The sequence below is a fragment of the Anguilla rostrata genome, chromosome 12 (genome assembly GCF_018555375.3).
Source record: "Anguilla rostrata isolate EN2019 chromosome 12, ASM1855537v3, whole genome shotgun sequence".
Lineage (NCBI taxonomy): Eukaryota > Metazoa > Chordata > Actinopteri > Anguilliformes > Anguillidae > Anguilla > Anguilla rostrata.
In genome coordinates, this window is record NC_057944.1 from 29,393,600 (window position 1) to 29,413,198 (window position 19,599).

The 19,599-nt window shown below is 45.4% G+C and overlaps 1 protein-coding gene across 2 annotated transcripts in view; it reads left to right on the plus strand.

Annotated features, from left to right (window-relative positions):
* The window catches only part of dpf1 (double PHD fingers 1), a 40,397-nt gene that overhangs the window by 6,581 nt on the left and 14,217 nt on the right, over positions 1–19,599 (plus strand). Inside the window, exons 2-8 of one of the 2 annotated variants that reach the window (XM_064303779.1) lie at positions 6,544–6,573; positions 7,615–7,775; positions 8,519–8,626; positions 8,819–8,946; positions 13,705–13,794; positions 15,119–15,197; positions 15,839–15,970. In XM_064303779.1, coding sequence (XP_064159849.1) covers positions 6,544–6,573; positions 7,615–7,775; positions 8,519–8,626; positions 8,819–8,946; positions 13,705–13,794; positions 15,119–15,197; positions 15,839–15,970 — 728 coding nt within the window. Of the gene's footprint in view, positions 1–6,543; positions 6,574–7,614; positions 7,776–8,518; positions 8,627–8,815; positions 8,947–13,704; positions 13,795–15,118; positions 15,198–15,838; positions 15,971–19,599 lie in introns of both variants that reach the window. The other variant, XM_064303778.1, reaches the window with a different exon arrangement.

The following is a 19,599-nucleotide window of genomic DNA, read 5'->3' on the forward strand; positions in this document are numbered from 1 at the left end:
GGGTTTGGGACGTAATTCCCAAGGCAAGGGTCAGGAATGTGTGCTTGTTCTTTTTAGATGCGCTCGCAGAGAGTTTAAAATTCATTCTCCAGGCTGGAGATCATTAACGGGAAGCCTCAATGGACGCAGAAATACGTTGGAAAGAAATACGTTGGAGAGATCCAGTGGAATTCCAGATTGGGTTCGGTGTAAATCTGACAGGTGCAGCAGCCAGCAACTTATTCCTGCTGCCCTTCAGCAACAGCAGGGCTGCTATTCACAATTTTTTGGTCAATTTTCTGGTCTTTCAGAACCCACACCCCTGCAGACCGGCTGTGGTTGACATGGGTCTGGCACACCTGTGACGTCCTTGCGACACACTCAACACATCCCTTTCGGCAGAAACGTTATGTGAACGTTGTAGTAATGTAACCCAACCCACCCCATACTGCTACAAGAGTTGTGACGCCTTCCTAGAAATATTACGCAATCGTTGCAGTGACGTTGCCCCCCACCCTGAGCTGTGCAGAGTTGTGATGGGATGTGTTCCCGGAAACGTTACATGGACGTTGCAGTGACGTGACCCACCCCCCTTCCCAGCTGCTGCTCTAAGTGGTGTTGGGATCTGGTTGGGTCAGTGAGCTGGTGGCTGGATCCAGGATAGCTCCAGATTAGTTCCCCACAGTACAGCAGCTATCTTTAGAGTACAGAGAGGAACGGCACAGGCACATATGTAGAGGGAGGGAGGGAGAGAGGGGGGAGAAAGAAAGGAAGAGAAATCATTTCACTGGGTACTGAGAGAGGGATGGAGGAGGGAGGGGTGTGTAGTGAGGGTGTGTGTGTGTGTGTGTGTGTGTGTGCGGGGTTGGCGGGCTGATATTGCATAGTCTAATCTGCAGACGTGGGGGATGGGTGTGCAGATTGCGTTTCCAACAGGACCAGGCCATTAGCATCCGTGTGGGCTGATGGGCCTGGCCGGCCGGGTTTTCAAACAGGGGCTCCAAGCCGCCTGCGCATCCACCTGTGCCGGGCTGTGCCTTCCTGCGCAGCTGTGCTGCTGTGGGTCTCACTGTGCGCTGCACAGGTACCCACGGCTGTGGGCTTACACTCCCGGTGCGCTCTTGCACTGAAACCCTGATTGGCCGTAGTGTGTATTCAGCTATATATAATGGTGGATGTGCAAAATAAAGAGTGCGTGAGTCACCTTGAGCAAGGGCCTCCACCAAGCAAATAAATTACACTCAATCGTGCTCTCTCTGCCAACTATTATGCTGTTTTTTTAACCTACAATGTCTTAAAGACATATTTCCTCTCTATCTCTCTCTCTCTCTACATTTCTCTCTCTCTCTCTCTCTCTCTGTTTCTGTGAGAAATATTTTTGGGTAAAGCGCAACCTGGGTTTTTGCCTGAAAATTCAATTCATGAATTTAAAAAAGGCCAATAATGGTCCAATAATTTTTTTAAAGTGACTAATTTTCTACATTGACTGAATTAAAATGGAATTCACATCAAACACAGTGCAGAAGCACTGGCAGAGATATGTAGCTCTTTGAATGCTCATCAGTTTTTTAAAATCCCTGCCTCTGTATTTATCAGTGGTAACCAATTCTGTTCCTGGTGATCTACCATCTTTTAAGGTTTTCATTTCAACCCTAATTTGGTACACCTGACTCTGCTAATTTCAGGCTCGACGAGACCTCTAGCCGTTGAATGAGGTGTGCTTTGTTAGGGTTGAAATAAAAACCTATGGGATGGTAGATCTCCAGAAGTTGGGTTGGTTACCACTGGTATAGATATTACAAACTGACCACAGACAATACTCGTTTTAATTCTCCTAGTGAATTTATTTGGCCTCTAGAGGGAGCTCTCTGTTTCTTTAACAGCAGAAGCTGTATTAATTGTGGCTAATTGATTTGACGGGACGGAGTGTAGGGAGCTGTAGTTTATTCAGTCCCTGCTTAAGACCTGTGTTATTAGCGGGCAGCCCACGGTTTGGACTACAGTCCCCATGCGCTTCCCTGTGTCTGAGAAGGTGGTTTAGAGGAGGCCTGCGATGAGCCCTGGCCGGGGCCCTCGGAGGGCTGCGCCTCTGCCTGCATGCTGCACGTTTTCAGGGCTCCCAGCTATGCGCTGTGTTTGTGCTGCGCTTTGTTTTGGACCAATCACTCCTCTCTGTTTGCCTGGTGTCGAGACACTCTGTGGATTAAGACTGGTGAAAAGGCAGCCACTGCTCCAGGCTCTTTTATTGCCCTGTGCCCAGAATTGCAAAATAAGTGCAGTGGGTTTTGAGTGTGTGTGTCTGTGTGTGTGCGCGTGTTTGTTTGTTTGTGTGTGCATTTGTGTGTGTGTGTGTGTGTGTGTGTATTTATGTGTGCATGTGTGGGTCCATGCGTGTTTGTATGTGTGTCTTTGTGTGTGTGTGCATTTGTGTGTGTATATGTCCGTGTGTGTGTCTGACTGTGCATTCGTGTGGTTTTATGTGTGGGTATGTGTGTTTGTATGTATGTGTGTGTGAGCGTCTGTGCGTGTGTTTTTATGTGTGCGTGTGTGTTTATATGTGTATATGTGTGTGTTTGTATGTGTGCATGTGTGAGTTTGTATATGTGTGTGTTTTTATGTGTGCGTGTGTGTTTATATGTGTGTATGTGTGTGTTTGTATGTGTGCATGTGTGAGTTTGTATATGTGTGTGTTTGTATGTGTGCATGTGTGAGTTTGTATATGTGTGTGTTTGTATCTGTGCATGTTTGAGTTTGTATATGTGTGTGTTTGTATGTGTGCATGTGTGAGTTTGTATATGTGTGTGTTTGTATCTGTGCATGTTTGAGTTTGTATATGTGTGTGTTTGTATGTGTGCATGTGTGTGTTTGTATGTGTGTGTCCAGGGCTTTTTTGGGTACATTTGACATTGCCCTGTCTGCTTTTCTCCCTCTTTTCCTATATTTCTCCCCTCTTTAGGGTTTGTGATTGAATGTATCAGGTTGTGTAATTGCAGGCCTCCCCTGCAATCGCACCCCATCCCCCTGCCCCACCCCCACCCCACCCCTCTCTTTCTACTTCATTCTCGGATCCTTGTACAGACTTAGACAGGCTTCAAAATATTGCTGTTAAAATCAGCCTCCACTCCAAGCTGATGGCTATAAAGTTGACGAATGAGTCCCAGCTCGATGACGCATGCCCTGGCCTGAACGCCCTGCTTCCCCGTCCTCGGCGCGGTCCCACACACAGCACCGCGCTACGCAGCGCGCCGCCCGCGCCGCCCGCGCCGCCCTCCGCGAAACTCCCACGCCCCGAGTGCGGCCGCACGCCGCACGCACGTCCTCGCGCAAGCCCCCTTTTTTTTCTTCCTGCCGGAGAGGTGTCCCCCCCCCCCACCCCCCCACCTCGTCTCGAAACGAGCGCTACGCTGAGAGCGGAGCGGCTCGGTTTCCTCCGTCTCGGCCTAGTTTTCAGAGCGACTGCCGCTCTCCCCAGCTCCCCTGTATCCTAACCCAAAACACTTTTTTTTTTTTTTTAAGCTTTCAAGGACAAGCAGACGCGGCATAATGTAATGAGATTGCAGGAGAAGGGGCCGAATTGAAAGCAGCCATTTTCTACAGCTGTCAACTTATTATTGAGTGGTTGACTTATTCCGATAGCTCCAATTGCAGCGCTTGGATGAGGGAGTGGGGGAGGGGTGGAAAGGGGGTGGGGGGGGGGGTGGATATATGTGTGTGGGGGGGGTGGTGGAAGGAGGGAGGAGGGGGAGAATGAAGGGGGGGAACCTCAGGGGCTAGCTGCTTTGCATTTTGAACGTTTTTTTTTTTTTTTCTCTTACCCCACCACCTCCCCGACTTGCAGCTTTCAGGACCTATACAGCTTTTAAGCTCAAGACTATTTCCACATCATACACTTAATACTTTAAAAGCTGTGTGCGTGTGCGTGTGCGCATGCATGTGTGTGCATGTGTGTGTGATTACGTGTTTATTTTTGTGTGTCGCTATATGCTTGTGTGTGCATGTGCGTAGTAGTGTGTGTATACATTTATTTGTGAGTGTGAGTTTATGTGTCCGTGTGTGTTTGTGTGCATGCATGCATTTCTGTGTTTGTGAGCATATGTGCCTTCATTTACGTGTGTGTGCGTGTATGACTGTGTGTGTATGTCTGCATGAGTGTGTGCGTGCCTGTGTGTCTGTGCAATTTATGGAGGGAATTAATCCCCGTGCTATTACACTGCTTCCCCATCTCAGGGCTTGCGTGAGATGGCGATAAACAGACAACATTTCCGTGACGTTACGGCAATGCAGGTGCAAGGCTGTCCTGCGTTGCAGACTCCAAAATATTATCTTTCCCCCCTTATTTTCACCCCTGTGTCCCTGTCCCTGTGTCCACTTCCCCTGCAAGGTCCTGGGTGGGGTGGGGGGGGGGCTTCGAGGAGGAGGTGCGTCGCTGCCCTGATCCCGCGCAGCGTTTGGCTCTGAGGCTCCCAACCGTGTCGCTGTCCCGCTGCCTGGCGGGCTCCGCCCTGGCGCGCCGCTCGCATGCCAGGGCGGCTCCTTACCGCCGTCGACTGAGAGGGGCAGCGCTGCGCCAGGCGTCCCGTTTCACGCGAGACCACAGGGCAAGCCACCAGAGTCGCTTTCAGCGAGAATAGCATTCGTACATACCCCAATGCTTAGTAATAGCCATGTACATACCCACCTTATAATCATGTGCCCTTCATGATTACTGTGCCTTCTGACCTCTACCCACAATTCCCTGCCTGAGAGGAACCTTTTCCGTTTCATCTTTTAAGTAGTGCTGGTCTATAGTTTTTTATTTTTTTATTTTTTTTTTAACCAGGCTGTATCTGTGGACTTCATCCCTCACTGTTCTTCTGCCTTTTTGATGTCTGGTTTCTGATTTGAGTGACAGGAGTTCCCTCATGAAGAAGTAATGTATGTTAAAATATTAAATGGAGGATGAAAAGAATACATTTTTTCTTTGTTAAAATGTGGTAGCCTTTGCCGTTAATTACTTCCACACGACCGTTGTGTGCATACATGCATGCATTTAATATTCATATTTCATTAATTATATGGAATGTAAATACATGTTTTCTCATGTTTGACTATTTTGATTATTCCTTACAGTGTCCTCCAAAATTATTCACACCCTTGATATAGATGAGCAAAGCTAGCTGAATAAAATAATACAGATAATGAGCTCTATTGTGCTCTCAAAAAAATCCTAATTAATCAGAGAAAAATATTTTGTTAAACAAGTATTCAGTGACTTCAGGAGATAGTTATGAACAAGTAAGTAAAAAAGTCCACTATTTGGTCAGTAATGAAGAAGTGTAAAACCACTGGCACGTATGTAGGCTACATACACTCTAAACACAAAATTGTTTGGATGGTATTGAAATAGCACCATTGCCATTTTTATATACCTCGTTATATGGAGGATTGCTGGAAACTGGGCCAAGCCTAATTTGAGCTTTGATTGGAACTGGGTGCTGTGGCTTTTTAAAATCGAGCTTATTGACGTGCACACCAGCAGTGGGATTGACCTTGGAAGAAAGAACAGCATATCTCTGGTGAAATATGGTGGTGGATATTTGATGTTAGAGGGTTGATTTTCATCCCGGGATCTTGTTCAGGTTAATCTCACAAACATAATGGCTCAGTACTTGCTGGAGTACTTGTCTGGAGGCTCAATATTAGCTGCAAATGGATCTTTCGGCAAGAAAAAAGATCCCTAGCCCATTTCAGAACCAGCCAATAAATGGTTAACTGTCCTCAAAATTGATATTTTGCAATGGCCATCACAGTCTCCAGACTTAAACTTGATCTAAAAAATTTTCGGTTTGAATTGAAAATGTAATTTGAAGATTTGAACTTGAATTTGAATTGAACATAGATCAAAGGGTCCGAAGGATCTGAAGATTCTGTAGAAATTGTAGAGGAATGGTCGAAGAGCCCCAGTGTGTTTACCAATGTTATAAAACACCGTAGAAGATGAACCAATAGCGTTATCCTTGCAAAGAGAAATGTGCAAAAGTCCTGAAAACAGGGGTGTGAATATTTGTAGCACATTTTTGGGGGGACAAACATGACAATTTGAGAAATATTATTCTGCATTTTCCAAGTTTGAAAATTAAAATCTAGCTTAGTTTAGTACTTTGTGTGAAGAATTTTGGAGGGCCGAATATATCGTGATGCATTTTGTCACGCATTGTTTTTGTGAGGTGATACACCGTAAGGCACCTGGATTTCACAAGCCACAGTGAATGTTCCAGGTGCTTTTGGTAACGTCTCCTTACAGCCGTAACTCCTTAAGCGCTCTTATTGGAGACGGGGGGTCACCGTCCAGACAGCGAGGGCGTCTAATGGACCGAGTTGGGGGACAGCGACGCTACGCTGAGTTATTATGATTTCGGGGCCCTGTTGTTGTTGTTGTTGTGCTGTCTCGAGGCTCAGTGCGGTGTCGTATTCCATTTATGGACTGTAAAACGGCGGCGCTGGCAAAGCGCGCCGCGGAGATGAATGGGACTTTGGGAAAGACTGATCGTGTGCGTGTCTCTCTCGCTCGCTCTGTCCTCTCAGGCAATCCAGCGGGACCGTCATTAAAAACAGGTAAGCCATCTTGTTTTTGGTTTTTTTTCTGGAGGGTGGGTGTGAGTGGGGGTTGGGGGGTGGAAGACGTAAAGACGCTGAAATGCGCGGTTGCGGATGCAGGATGGCGGCGTTGCTCAGACAGGCAGCCGCGCCGCGGGGCTAGCCTAGCGGTCGGCGGTCAATGGCGGGAAGGCCAGAATGACAGGGGTCTGGGCTCTAACTCCTCAGTCCTTCATGTGTAATGACATGTACTGCAACTTTTCTTTCCCTAAAAAAATCTGCCTCAAAATCTGAACAGAGAACAGAGATAAAATTCCCTTTATTGACAATAATGATGATTATGATGTTAATGTTATCATTATTGTTGTTGTCATACTTGTTATTTTAATTATTATAATTATTAGTTCTTTTTACAGCAAGTATTGAAAATAGCATTTGTTTCTCTATTAGTATCGACATTGGTGTCAGCATTTATTAAAATGATATTGATGTTTGTATTGGTAACAGTATTGATATTGGTGTTGGTAATGATATTGGTATGTATGTATATTGGTATGTTGTAAGATATGATGCTTGTAGTTTGTGTGGGTAATGTTGGATGTTTTATGTAATGTATTGATATTGTGTGTATGTATTTGTATTGGTTTTGGTATGTATTGATGTTGTATATAATGATTGGTATTGGTGTTGGCAATGATACTGATGTCAGTATTGATGGTATTGGTGTTGATACCAGAAAAGGCATTAATGTCATAATCATGCAAGTTCCAAAGTCTTTATAGTCGTATAATAAATAAAGTGAAATAATTAATGGCATCCCAGCCGTATCATCCCTGTAGCATTTAAAACAAATATTTTAAACATGTCCTTTAAACATTTTAGAATTTAGTCTTAATTTTTTTCATGTTAGAATATAGCTTTTATTTTTGCAGCTACATGCCATAATGCCATATGCAGTGTGCCTGCAAACCATTAGCTCTAAATAATAAAGGTGGATAATAAAGGTGGGTCCTGCCTGGTTAAATGTTCTCTCCCCCCCCCCCCCCCATCCCCCTCCAGTCTGGGGGAGGAGTTCTACAGAGAGGCTATAGAGCACTGTCGCAGCTATAATGCCCGTCTGTGTGCCGAGCGCTCCATGCGGCTGCCCTTCCTGGACTCCCAGACGGGCGTGGCCCAAAGCAACTGCTACATCTGGATGGAGAAGAATCACCGCGGGCCAGGTGTGTGTGTGTGTGCCTGTGTGTGCACATTTTTCTATGTGTACATGTTTGTGCATGGTGTGTGTATATATAAATATATATGTCTGTTTGTGTGTGTGTACATCTGTGTATGTGTGTTTGTATTTGCGGGTGTACATCTGTGTATGTGTACCAGTTTGTGTGTGTGTGTGTGTGTGTGTGTGTGTGTGTACATGCATGTGTGTTGTGTTTGACTTGTCAGTCAGTCATCTGCAGGTTCACATCTCTGATTACACTTGATTCTCTGGGTCTCTGTGGGATTCGATCAAAACTTTGACTCATCTGCTAATCACAAATGACCCTCCTAATTTTTATGCTTGGTTATGTGCCTGCTGTCATCAGCAGTATGGTTGCTGTTTATGATTTGTGAAGGAGTCCCTGTTTGACTGAGCCTCTGCTCTCTTTTCTATGGGAAATATAGGCCTTGGGTTATGCAAAACACTTTATTAGCCAGGATGCTACACACACATAAATATAAGACTATGTTTTATTGATGATTTTTCCATCTCTCTCTTGCTGTATGTGGACTGGATACATAAATATCCTTAGCTTAGCTCACGCTGTTGAGTTTTTTGACACACGTGTCCTCGGATGCTGCTCAATCGATGCCGGATTTGGATTGGTCAGAGTTCAAAGTGTCATTAACGGTAGCTGAGTCAAGGCCACTTGTGATTGGGAAGTGCTCTCGTCAGTTACGGTCTCTGGCTTCGGATTTGTTGTTGCAGGGTTGGCCCCAGGACAGCTCTACACTTACCCCGCCCGCTGCTGGCGCAAGAAGAGACGGCTAAACATCCTAGAGGACCCCCGCCTAGGACCCATCGAGTTCAAGATCGGTAGGAGAGTGCTTTTCCGTGGGCTGCTTCCTAATAAGATCATAATGAGCCCTGTTCGCTATAGCTTGCCGTTTATTAATGAGGGCGTCATAAGTTTGGTTTAATTGCAAGCCCTAAAATTTCGGCAGACGCGCGTATGAGCACGTTGGGGGTTCCGGGGTGTCGCGCTGAGGCCTGCCCTCTCTTTAGCAGACTACGAGGCCTCTCTGAAGAAGGAGGGGGGGGTGCCTGAGGGGCCGGTACTGGAGTCCCTGCTCAGCGCTGAGACGCTGGACAAGAAGGTGGAGACCAAGGAGGAGGAGCCAATGAGCGAGTGCCAGGTAAGAGGGCGGGGGGGGGGGGGGCCTCGACACAGCAAAGCGACCGGGCATTGCTTAAGGGGCATGCGCAGACATTCGCACGGACACACACACAAAGGGAATCGACCAAGAAGCACACAAACACAGATTCGCACAGCTGTGCTAAAGAGAATCAGCATAGGATCGTGAACATTGGCAAACAAGATGGTGTGTTATGGAAGTTGGTCTGATACAGATTCCAACCTCGGTCCTCGCTGGTTGCAAGTCCGTCTGAGGCACCTGCTGAAAAATAAGTTTAAGTATTTTAATTTTATGACGTAATGCAAGTGTCTTGGATGACAAAAACATGTTGCAGCAAACATATTTTCAGAAATATAGTTTTCTTATTTTCATTGAATGTCCCTTGTAGTGTAGGCTTCAACATAGAACAATATATAGAACAACATAGAACAATTTCTTGAGATTAAGACCAGAGACTCATGTCCTCTACAGGGAACACAAATGAATTTCTGTGCTTTAGGGGGACATCAAGAGATACAATGAGCTCTCTGAGGAAATGACCCAAGGTTACCAGCCAAGGAAAATAATTGTGCTCTCATTCAAACTACAGGGTGTGAAGCCACCTTCTGTGGCTGACGCTCACACACACTCACCCATGTCCCTGAACTCTGCGACACGTGCAGACACATTGACAGTACACGCTCTGGACGAAGCAGTTCCACAGGGTGCCGACAGTTGTCTGAAAACATGATGTGTGGTTTACCTTGCAGTCTGATGCTGCCATCTGCGGCATTCCACACACACACACACACATCACTAATCTAATCAGAGTAACACACGTACATCAGACCCTGTCTGGAAAAAACGAACTGGCATTCTGAGGGTGAACCAAATGGACGATCTTCAATTCGAAGCCTGAGCCTCTCAGTCCTGAGGGACTAGTTTTACATATACAGTAGATCTGCAGCAGATCTTCCTCCACAACATCTTAAAGTCCGGCACTGCTCACTTGGACATTGTGAGGTGCAGTGATTAGACCAGTGATCCTCAACTCTTGTTGGCAGTGTGCCAATGTTGGACACCCCCGGTTGAAGTGTATGTTCCAGTGAAGCTCTTGGTGAAAGCAAGCTGACTCTGCCTCTACATAATTTTCATTCATGATCAGTATTTATTTGAAATGATTACAGATTTAAAAAATAAAGTGAACATGCCAAAAGTGAGGCATGTGCAAAAGTTTTGGCGCCCTGTCAGGTAGTACCGAGTAACACCTCTACTGACAGATCAAAAACAGGTCCCAAACATACAATCCTGTAGCCAGTTAAGTCTTTCTATCCTTGATTTCGGAATTTTTTCTCGCTCTTCCTTGGAGAACTCTTCTAGCTCAGAAATATTTGTAGGTGTCCTTGCATGCACTGCATGTTTGAAATCTCCCTGCAGAATTTCAATAATATTAAGAGTGGGGACTGTGATGGCCATTCCAAAACCTTAATCTTTCTTTCCTCTAAGGACTTCATGGTTGATTTTGAAGTATGCTTGGGATCATTGGCTTACTGAAAAATCAATTTGTGGCCAAGTTTGCCTTTCCTGATGGATGCGGGTTAGTGGTAGCAGTTAGGTTTATCATTTTTATAGCCTTTATTTAACCAGGTGAAAGTGTCATTGCCAGTGAGACCTGGCCAAGGGGTAGCATAAAAGGTATGCATAAGGGTTTATGACAAAGACAACATAAAAGACAAGATACTTAGTAAAATAATATCAAAAATACAATCTAAATCCATATCATCAATCGAATAAAATGTATAGCATCAAAAATAAGCTCTGCGGAAACATTTAACAACAAAGTTATTTTCTAGGTCCTTCAAAATCGGTGAGTATTCGCAGAAAGAAATCAGTTCAGTCAGTTTGAAGTCGCTCTGCAGTGCATTCCATGTAGAGGGGGCTGAGCACTTAAAGGCATTTTAGCTTAGCTTGTTCCAAATGTGGGGAAAAACATCCTGTGAGTATAGGCCGTAATGACCACGGTATCTGGGCAAATGTGTACACAGGTGAGATGGACGTATCCCGAGGATGGATATGTAAATGAAACTGTACCAGTGGATACGCTTACGTAAGTCCACAGAAGGCCACTCGGATTTGGCATGCAGCGTACAGTTGTGCGTAAGAACATCATAAGCAGTAATAAACTGTAAGGCACAAGGACAGACCGAACTTAGCATCCGTAAGCTTTGCGCTGACACGTTCATATAAAGCAGATCACCGTAATCAAGCAGTGGCAAGAATATTGCTGACGCCAGGCGTTCCTTAGCTCGAACAGGAAGCAGGATTTATTCCTGAAATAGAACCCTAACTTCAATTTAAACGTAGAGATAAGATTTTCGATGTGAGATTTAAAAGATAAATGACGATCAGTTAAGATATCCAAACACTTGCAATTTGATTCTAACAATTTTGTTTTTGCCTTATGAAGTTGAAATACATTAAAGAATTTAAGATAACTCTTTTGAGTTAGTAAACAACATAATCTTGGGTTTGTCTGCAATTAATACAAACTTAAGTTGGCATGAACAGGACTGTACATCATCAAAAGCCTGTACGACAGAAGACAATAATTATTAGTAAATAATGGTATAATAGGTTTGGGGGTTTCCCATGATTTTGTGCAAAATGTCTTGGCAGTTGTTGTAGTTCATGATTGTATTTACCTAAACAAGAGTCCTAGGACCCACAGATGCAAGACAACCCCCATGACAACATATTTCACTGTAGGCATGACATCCTTTTCAGTGTTGACATCCTTTTTCAGATGTCAATTCCAGCACAGGTGTGCATGGCCAAAAAACTCCATTCTGGCCTCATCTGACCACAGCATTTGGTTCTAAGGAAAGTCCAGTATTGGAACATCGGCTGGAACTGGGTGATATGGTCAGATGAGACCAAAATTGAGCCTTTTGCCCACACACACACCAGCAGTGTGTTTGGAGTCAGAAGATGGATACTTACGTTAAAAAATGATGGTCCTGCAAGGAGGAGTGGAAAAAGATTCCAAATGCAAGAATAGAAAGACTTGCAACTGGCAACAGGAAATTTCTGGAATCTGTTATAAGTCTGCCAAAGAAGGGATTACTAAGTACTAACCGACAAGGCATCCACACTTTTGCATTTGTAACGTTCGCATTGTTTTATTACTCTCAATTTTTAATTTACAGAAATATATTGTATTTAACATTAAACTATACAGAGGTCAGGTCATCTTTTTTAATGTTTTTTTTTTTTTTTTTTTTAACAGTTTCACTAGGGGTGTCCAAGCTTTTGTGTACAACTGCAATTGAGCAGTTCAGTTTGTTATTCCCATGGTCTAGTTTCTTGAGTCTGATTCTGAGGTGCAAATGGAAACCCTCAGACCCTCTGGCTCCCCGGAGCAGCTGAATATGCCTGAGGGAGCGGGGCTTTCCTTGGGCAAGGTGCTTTACCTTAGCTGTACTCACAGGTAAAAATCAAGCATTAATGTGGATGTGCTAGGCCTGGGGGGAATTTAATCGAACCATATGCCTATGAGCCTACATTGCACTGTCATAAGCATGACATAACACTTGTCATATTACTTTGGTACCACATTCTGTTAAATATATCACTGCCCTAATGCACACACAGTGGAACTGCTATGATGTACACTGTATGATGCGACAAAAGCTGTTACCTCATGCTAATGTGTGTTATTACATTTACATTTAATGTGTGTCATTCAGTCTTAAGCTGCCATGAATGGTGGCGCTAGGGCAGGTGAACTTTCACGGGAAGTGCACAAAGTGATTCAATTATTTGTATTATAATGGAGGCTCATGAACAACACTCTCAGTGTGTCTGCGTGCGTGCGTGCATGCGTGTGTGTGTGTTTGTTTGTGCGTGTGTGTGTGTTTGTCTGTGTGTGTGCATGTATGTGTGTGTGTGCGTGTGTGTGGTCGTGTATGCGTGCATGTGCGTGTGTGTGTGTGTGTATGGCCGTGTATGCATGTGTGAGCGTGCTGGTTTCTCCTTCCGGATGAGTTCCCAGCCTCTCCATTGAGCGATCATGTATGCCAGCTCCACCTGCTCAAGACATGACAATAATCCCGAAGGTCAACAATTAGCCAATTATCACCAATTAGGGGACTGGCACAGCCGGCACAGACTTCCTCTGGGATCAGGCCTCAAATCCAGGGGCTTGCTTGACTGCATACCTGAGCAGGAGCCTAGGGGGAGCGGGCTGGGGATTTGTACCACCCCATGCATGACAGAATGCTCTGAATCCGTGCAAAGACTTTAACTTCTTTAACTCTTTGCGTGTTCAATTTAACTTTTGTTTATTTCTGAGGCTTTCAGCTTTCCACCAGAAATATACAGCCAGAACGCATGGCTCCTCTCCTTTAATTCTTGATATATTTTGAAAATTCCTAAAATAAAAAAGAATTTAAAAAGTGAAGTCCGATTATCACTGCGAGCATCACATGGAAACTTTGGGTTTGGCAGCTGGAAACTTAGGGTTGCCAGGTGACACTGAAATGACACCCACTGCGCTAAACACGTTTAAATTTCATTTCAGCTCCAGAGGAGAATATGAATCTGAACCATGTGCATACAGCAAACAAATGTACACTGCATGCCTACAGCAATCAGGAAGATCACCTTGGGCTGCCAGTTGTGGGAGTGCTCTCTGTTGCCCCTGCTGTCTGGGAGGTACTTCTGCACTGCTATGCTCTCTGGTGCCCCTGCTGACTCAGGGGTCCTTTTGCACTCTTACAGAAGCTGCTTGTGGGAGACTTTCCTCATGAACTGGAGGTGGAGGAGATGGAGGATGACATGCCCAAACGTAAAAACCGGACCAAAGGCCGGGTGAGTGAGAGAGAGTGAGAGAGAGAGAGAGAGAGAGAGAGCAAGAGAAAGAGAGACAGACAGAGAGAAAGAGAGAGTAAAAGAGACAGAGAGAGAGAGAGAGAGAGAGAGAGGAATGCTAATTCAACCAAACACTTTCTGCCCCCACCTCCAGCTGGTAGTGCTCTGGGAGCTGAACTCTAAAAAGCATGGCTACAATACTAATGAGCAGCAGTGGTGTGTGCGCATCACTTCCTTTGTGCCAGGAGGAAGAGGTGACGGGGCTGCGAGGGTTTTTTTTCCTGGAAGACTATTCTGCTGTTTGCACTATGGCCACAGCACACGTTTAGCTGATTACTGATTTGACTGGCTGGCACTTCTTTGCTTCGCTCAAGAGCAGTGCTACACCCACGCACTGCGGCGCATCGCATCCCCCCCCCTGCCCGTAGACGTGTTCCTCCACATCCCTAAATAGATCGCCGACTTTCTTTGTTTCTGCGCTAAATTATTGCCTCCGAAGTTAACACCCCAATCAACAGTAACGCTAATGTAGCCGTCACTGTCATACCGCAGAAGGCAATTTTTAGGGGAGGGTTCCTGCTGCTTCTCTACTCAGATGGGGTTCCGGAAACTGCCGTCGCCGTGTACAGGCAAGAAAGAAAAAAAAAAAAAAGTGTTATTCTCTGATTGGTCTCCAGAGATGAAGGTGGGAAAAGTGGGTGTGGCCAAGCAGCTGTCACTCTCCTGCCCTACGCCTGATGAGTCGCGCTGCATATAAAATTCCTCTCTCACCTCATGTGCTGTTAATTAAATGGCGCTGCTCTGGCAGGTAGCATCGCAGGCAGGTTACACTTCTGACTGCGGCTAACAAAGACCAGACACGTTGTCTTCATGCGTCCCCCCCTCCCTCACGTGCCGTAGACGTGTGACATGGTTTCCCACGGATAGCTGCCTTTTCTTTCTTTTTTTTGTGTTTTGTTTTGGAGGTGTAAGGCTGTAGATATTCTGGGCATTATCCACCACAGGGAAAAGCCCTTGAGATGAACCTGCAGTGCAGACGGATCGGGTGGCCGGGGACGAGAGATTTCGAATCACCTTCAGTCGATACACGGGGTCGCGCTTCAGTGCGACTGTCGCACTTTGACTGAGCGACCGGGACTTTTCACTCCTGTACTCGCACAATCCGAGATTGTGCTTGTGTGCGTGTGTGCACGTGTGTGTGCATGTGTGCCTGTGTGTGTAGACTGTACTCTATGTGTGACTCCAGTATGTGTATTTTATATGTGTATATGCTTCAGTTTCTTTGTGTGTGTGTTTGTGTGTGTGTGTGTGTGTCCTTGTGTAGGCCTATGGTGTGGGAGGGATGAGGAAGAGGCAGGAGCCAGCCTCCCTGGAGGACAGAGACAAGCCCTATGTGTGTGACAGTGAGTACCGTTTTTGTGGGGATATAGAGGACATGCTCTGTTCCACAAAGTGGGGTACCCAGGACCACCACACCAGCATGCTCCGCGCTGTGCTTACAGCAGTACATCTACATCACTGCGTCCCGTAGGCCTGGGCTGCCTGACCCCGGCCCCGAAGACCCGCAGAGTCTGTGGTTTTTTTTTATGACCCTCTGCTCTGAAATACTGCTTTCAATTAAAGCAAATAGGTCACAGCACCTGGTTTCATGGGTGTGGGTCGGTTGCTGAAAACCAACCTTAATGTGAAGACAAAAAAGACCAGCAGGCCCTGTAGTTGTGCAGGGCCAGGTTTGGGGACCCTTGGTGTATGGTATAACTAGCTATTTGCAAGGCCAGGCTTGTTTGAACCAGGCTCAGTGCTGTAGACTAATCACTGATGGGTGAGTGATCACTTTGAGTGACAATTATCAAAATTCCTGAAGTAAAATCATGCAGATGTTATTAAAGTGACTTTCTGTTTATTTTTTGGCCATTTATTTTGGCGTGTGTTGGAAGCTATTTACACCATAGAAAGATTACTTCATTTGCAAAGATGATCTCACGAACACTGAGCTGTGTCTGTGTGTGTGTGTGTGTGTGTGTGTGTGTTTTGTAAATGCCAGTCTGTGGGAAACGCTATAAGAACCGCCCGGGCCTGAGCTACCACTACACACACACGCACCTGGCGGACGAGGAAGGCGAGGAAGACTCAGAGCGCCACACCCTGCCCTTTCAGCGCAAGAACAACCACAAGCGTGAGTTCATCTTATCTGCTACATTGCATTCATTTAGCAGATGATTTTATCCAAAGCGACGTACAAGAGTGCATATCAAGGTCATTGGAACAACCACAAAACAGAGGTTCGATAAGGTCCAATACTGATTTTGCTACAGTACGCTCCCCGATATCTGTCCTGTGTTTCTCATTTTTGAGTGCATTTAAGGGGTTTAAATGGTTTTGGTGTCTTCATCCCATTTAAACATGAAATGGACAAATAAAGCTAACTAACTAACTGGTTCTACTGCATCCATATTACACACAGTACCCTTATTGCACCAGTCATCCATAGTTTACTGTGAAATTTCAATGAGCAATGAGCACCTACAGTATTACACTGTATTCACCGAACACCATCACATAGTGTAGAATGCTCAATATATTTGTATCATTGTAAGATAATTTAAATATTTAAAATAGTTTATTGCACAGTAAATACTACATACAGCCCTGAACATGCATTTGGTATGTTCTTGCAACCACTGTTAGTCTATTTATATAAAACAAAGAAATTAATTTTTATGTCAAGTTTTTTCTTCAACTGTTTTTGTGTATGTCGTCAGAAGAAATTACAATCCGTACATAAACAGACAGCCAACACATTTGTGAGGTAATTTTACGGTGGAAATAATAATTGCTTCATAAATACATAGTACAAAATTGACATACAATGCAAAATAAAAGCGAAAGTACTGCACATACCTTTTGTCCTTGTGCTTGTTGGTAATACATACAGTATGTGTTGGGAGCTGATTGGAGTATCTCATCGTGCATCTCTTTGAGCATTATTCACACCGATTTTTAAACTTCTTGGAAATTCAGATTTATGACACTCTGTGTTTACTTAGGTCAAGGGCTTTCTGTATAATAAAAGTCACCAAAAATATCCCTTGAAATGATTCACTATCCTTGAGTCATTCGCCTGATTCAAGACTAATTTGTGAGCTGTTGAGCGCTGTGCACGTTGAAAGAATGAACTATTGTTTTATCGATGCCCGCTGTGGCCTGGTACCAAAATGTGCCAATGGCAGCTGTGACTGAATGCCCTGCATGGCAGGCCCTTACTGGACCTTGCCCAGAGAGGAAGGGTTTTGATTGGCTGAGCTGTCCCCATCTCGCAGCGCAACAGCGCCTCCTCTGGACAGTTGAGCGTGTGCGGTCTGTTTGCGGCGGCTGAGCCAGTGAGCGCCTCCAGCACTCTGACTGCGCGGCTCAGCTCAGTCACACTGTGGGGCGGAGAGACATGGCAGCTGGCTGCTCTCCCCCCCTCAGCGGGGAGCTCACACTTATCTGAGCTCTCCCCCAAATCTACGGCGCACGGTGTCGCCATGGCGCGGCTGCCACGGAGACGACCGGGCCGCTACAAATTGGGAGCGTGAAAAAACTGGCCGAGAGGAAAGACTGAATTAATGGTGGAAGAACCATAAGAAAAAATAAATAAAATAAAAACTTCACGTGACTCATTCATTTCATTTGCATGTGATCAGAATTCATCAGATATCTGCACACCGGCTGAAACCTAGCCTTTTGCTGTAGTAGAAGATTGCTACTACTGTTCAGCCATGGTGGGGTGGGGGGAGGCGGGGGGTTGGGGTAGACAGGGAGGGGAGGGGAGGGGTCACTAGCAGCAATGTCACACCGTTTGTGGATTTAAACCTGTGCTGGAACTAAACTGGACTGGCAATATACTGTATACCATTAGCGATGGGAAAGAAACGGCCCTTTACAAAATGGCTGTTTGCTCCGCGGTGCCGGAGTAAAGTAGCCACATCCCATGCAAAATTGGGCGGTCCTGTGCTAGTGCTCCCCAGTGTCGAAGCCTCAGAGTGTTCAGTGCTGTCTGTAGGCTTTGTTAGGATCGGCTGCTAGTTTTTCTTTTTCTTTCCACCTGAGCTCATGCTCTGTGTTCCTGACCTTGGATGTTTTCAGGCTCTCTCAAACATGGGAGGTGGTGTGGTCTGAAGGGGGTGTGGGGTGTGTGTGCGTGTGTGTGTGCATGCGTGTGTGCGTGCATGTGTGTGTGTGTGTTTGTGCATGTGCACCTGTGCATCTCTGCAGTTGTGTGTTGCATGTATGTCTGTCTCTGTCTGTGTGAATATATGCAATGCTTATTTGGCTTGTGCTTGTGTGTGTGGTTCTGTGTGTGAGTACATGAATGCATGTTAGTGTCTCTGCATTTATATGTTTGTGTGCATGTGTGTGTGTGTGTGTATATATTTGTGTGAGTTATGTGTGTCTTTGTGTGTCTGTGTGTGCACGTGCAATGTGTGGGTGTTTGTCTGTGAGTGTATGCGTGCATATTAGTGTGTTTCTGAATTTTAATGTGTGCATGTGTGTGTGTGAGTAATGTGTAGGTGTTTGTCTTTTGTTTGTGACTGTATGTGCTCATATTAGTGTGTTTCTGCATTTTAATGTGTATGTGTGTGTGTGCAATGTGTGGGTGTTTGTCTGTGACGGTATGTGCACCTATTTGTGTTTTTCTGCCTTTTAATGTGTGTGTGTATGCGTGTGTGTGTACTATATGTGGGTGCTTGTGTGTTTCTGCATGTGTGTCTGTGTTCTTGTTCCCGTGTGATTGTGCCCAATACACAAACGATTCTCAATCTTCTCCAGCGAAATGAAAAAAAGAGTTGAGTGTGTATTTGTCGGCTGCGGAGGGGGGGGGGGGGTGGATGTGAGAGAAAATAGTCCCCTCCACACCCTGCCCCCCACCCTCGATCGGCACAGACTAAGCTAAAGATTGGAGAGGCACACCGCATATATATTACGGCAGGGATAATAATATTAATGATATTGGTAATAATGGAATCTCAGCCATACATTATTCATGCGTTATTAAACAGCCAGAAAGACCGTTTCCGGCGTCTAGACACACTCCACTCTCGCACCCGCCGCCCTAGCAGTCTGAAGTATGGAGCCTGGCGGAATCCACGTTTTTTTTTTCCTGTCGTTATTTCATTTTTGCAGCCCCCCATTTTTTCTCTCTTTCTTTCTTTCTTTCTTTCTTTCTTTCTTTCTTTCTTTCTCTATCTCTCCCTCACCGTCTCTCTCCCTCCCTCTCTTTCAATCAGTTTGAAAAATGACAGATTATTCCACGAGGAGATGAGATTCTCTTTCTCTCTGTTTTTGTTTTATTATTTATCTACCTCTCCTCTTTTTGTTTATTTATTTATTTCCGTGGGGCTGAAAATGGCTGGTAGTGGAAATAAGCAGGAGCATTAAAATTCATGGCTGTCCTTCTTGTTTTTTCATATGGTGGTGAGGGGGGGGGGGGGGTTGTTTGCTTTAGAGGTTACTCTTCTGATGTGCACCTGAAAATTGGTTTTGTGGGTCGTCTGTGGAGACTGGGGGGGTTGGGGGGGTGAGAGCGGGGTGAGGGGGGTGGGGGTTAAGGTCCACCCCACCTTCAGGATTGAGGTTCAGACGTTCCTTTATCTGGATGGACAGAAGAGAGAGAAGAGGGAGGGGAAGATGCACGTGCAAGGTCTCACTCTTTGAAGGTCATGTTTTTTTAAGGAGGGCTGGGTGTCTTTCCACAAAGAAGAAACACAAGATGTTGTTCGGGGTCCAGTTCTTGAGGCTCAGCCTCTCAGAGTGAGCATGGGC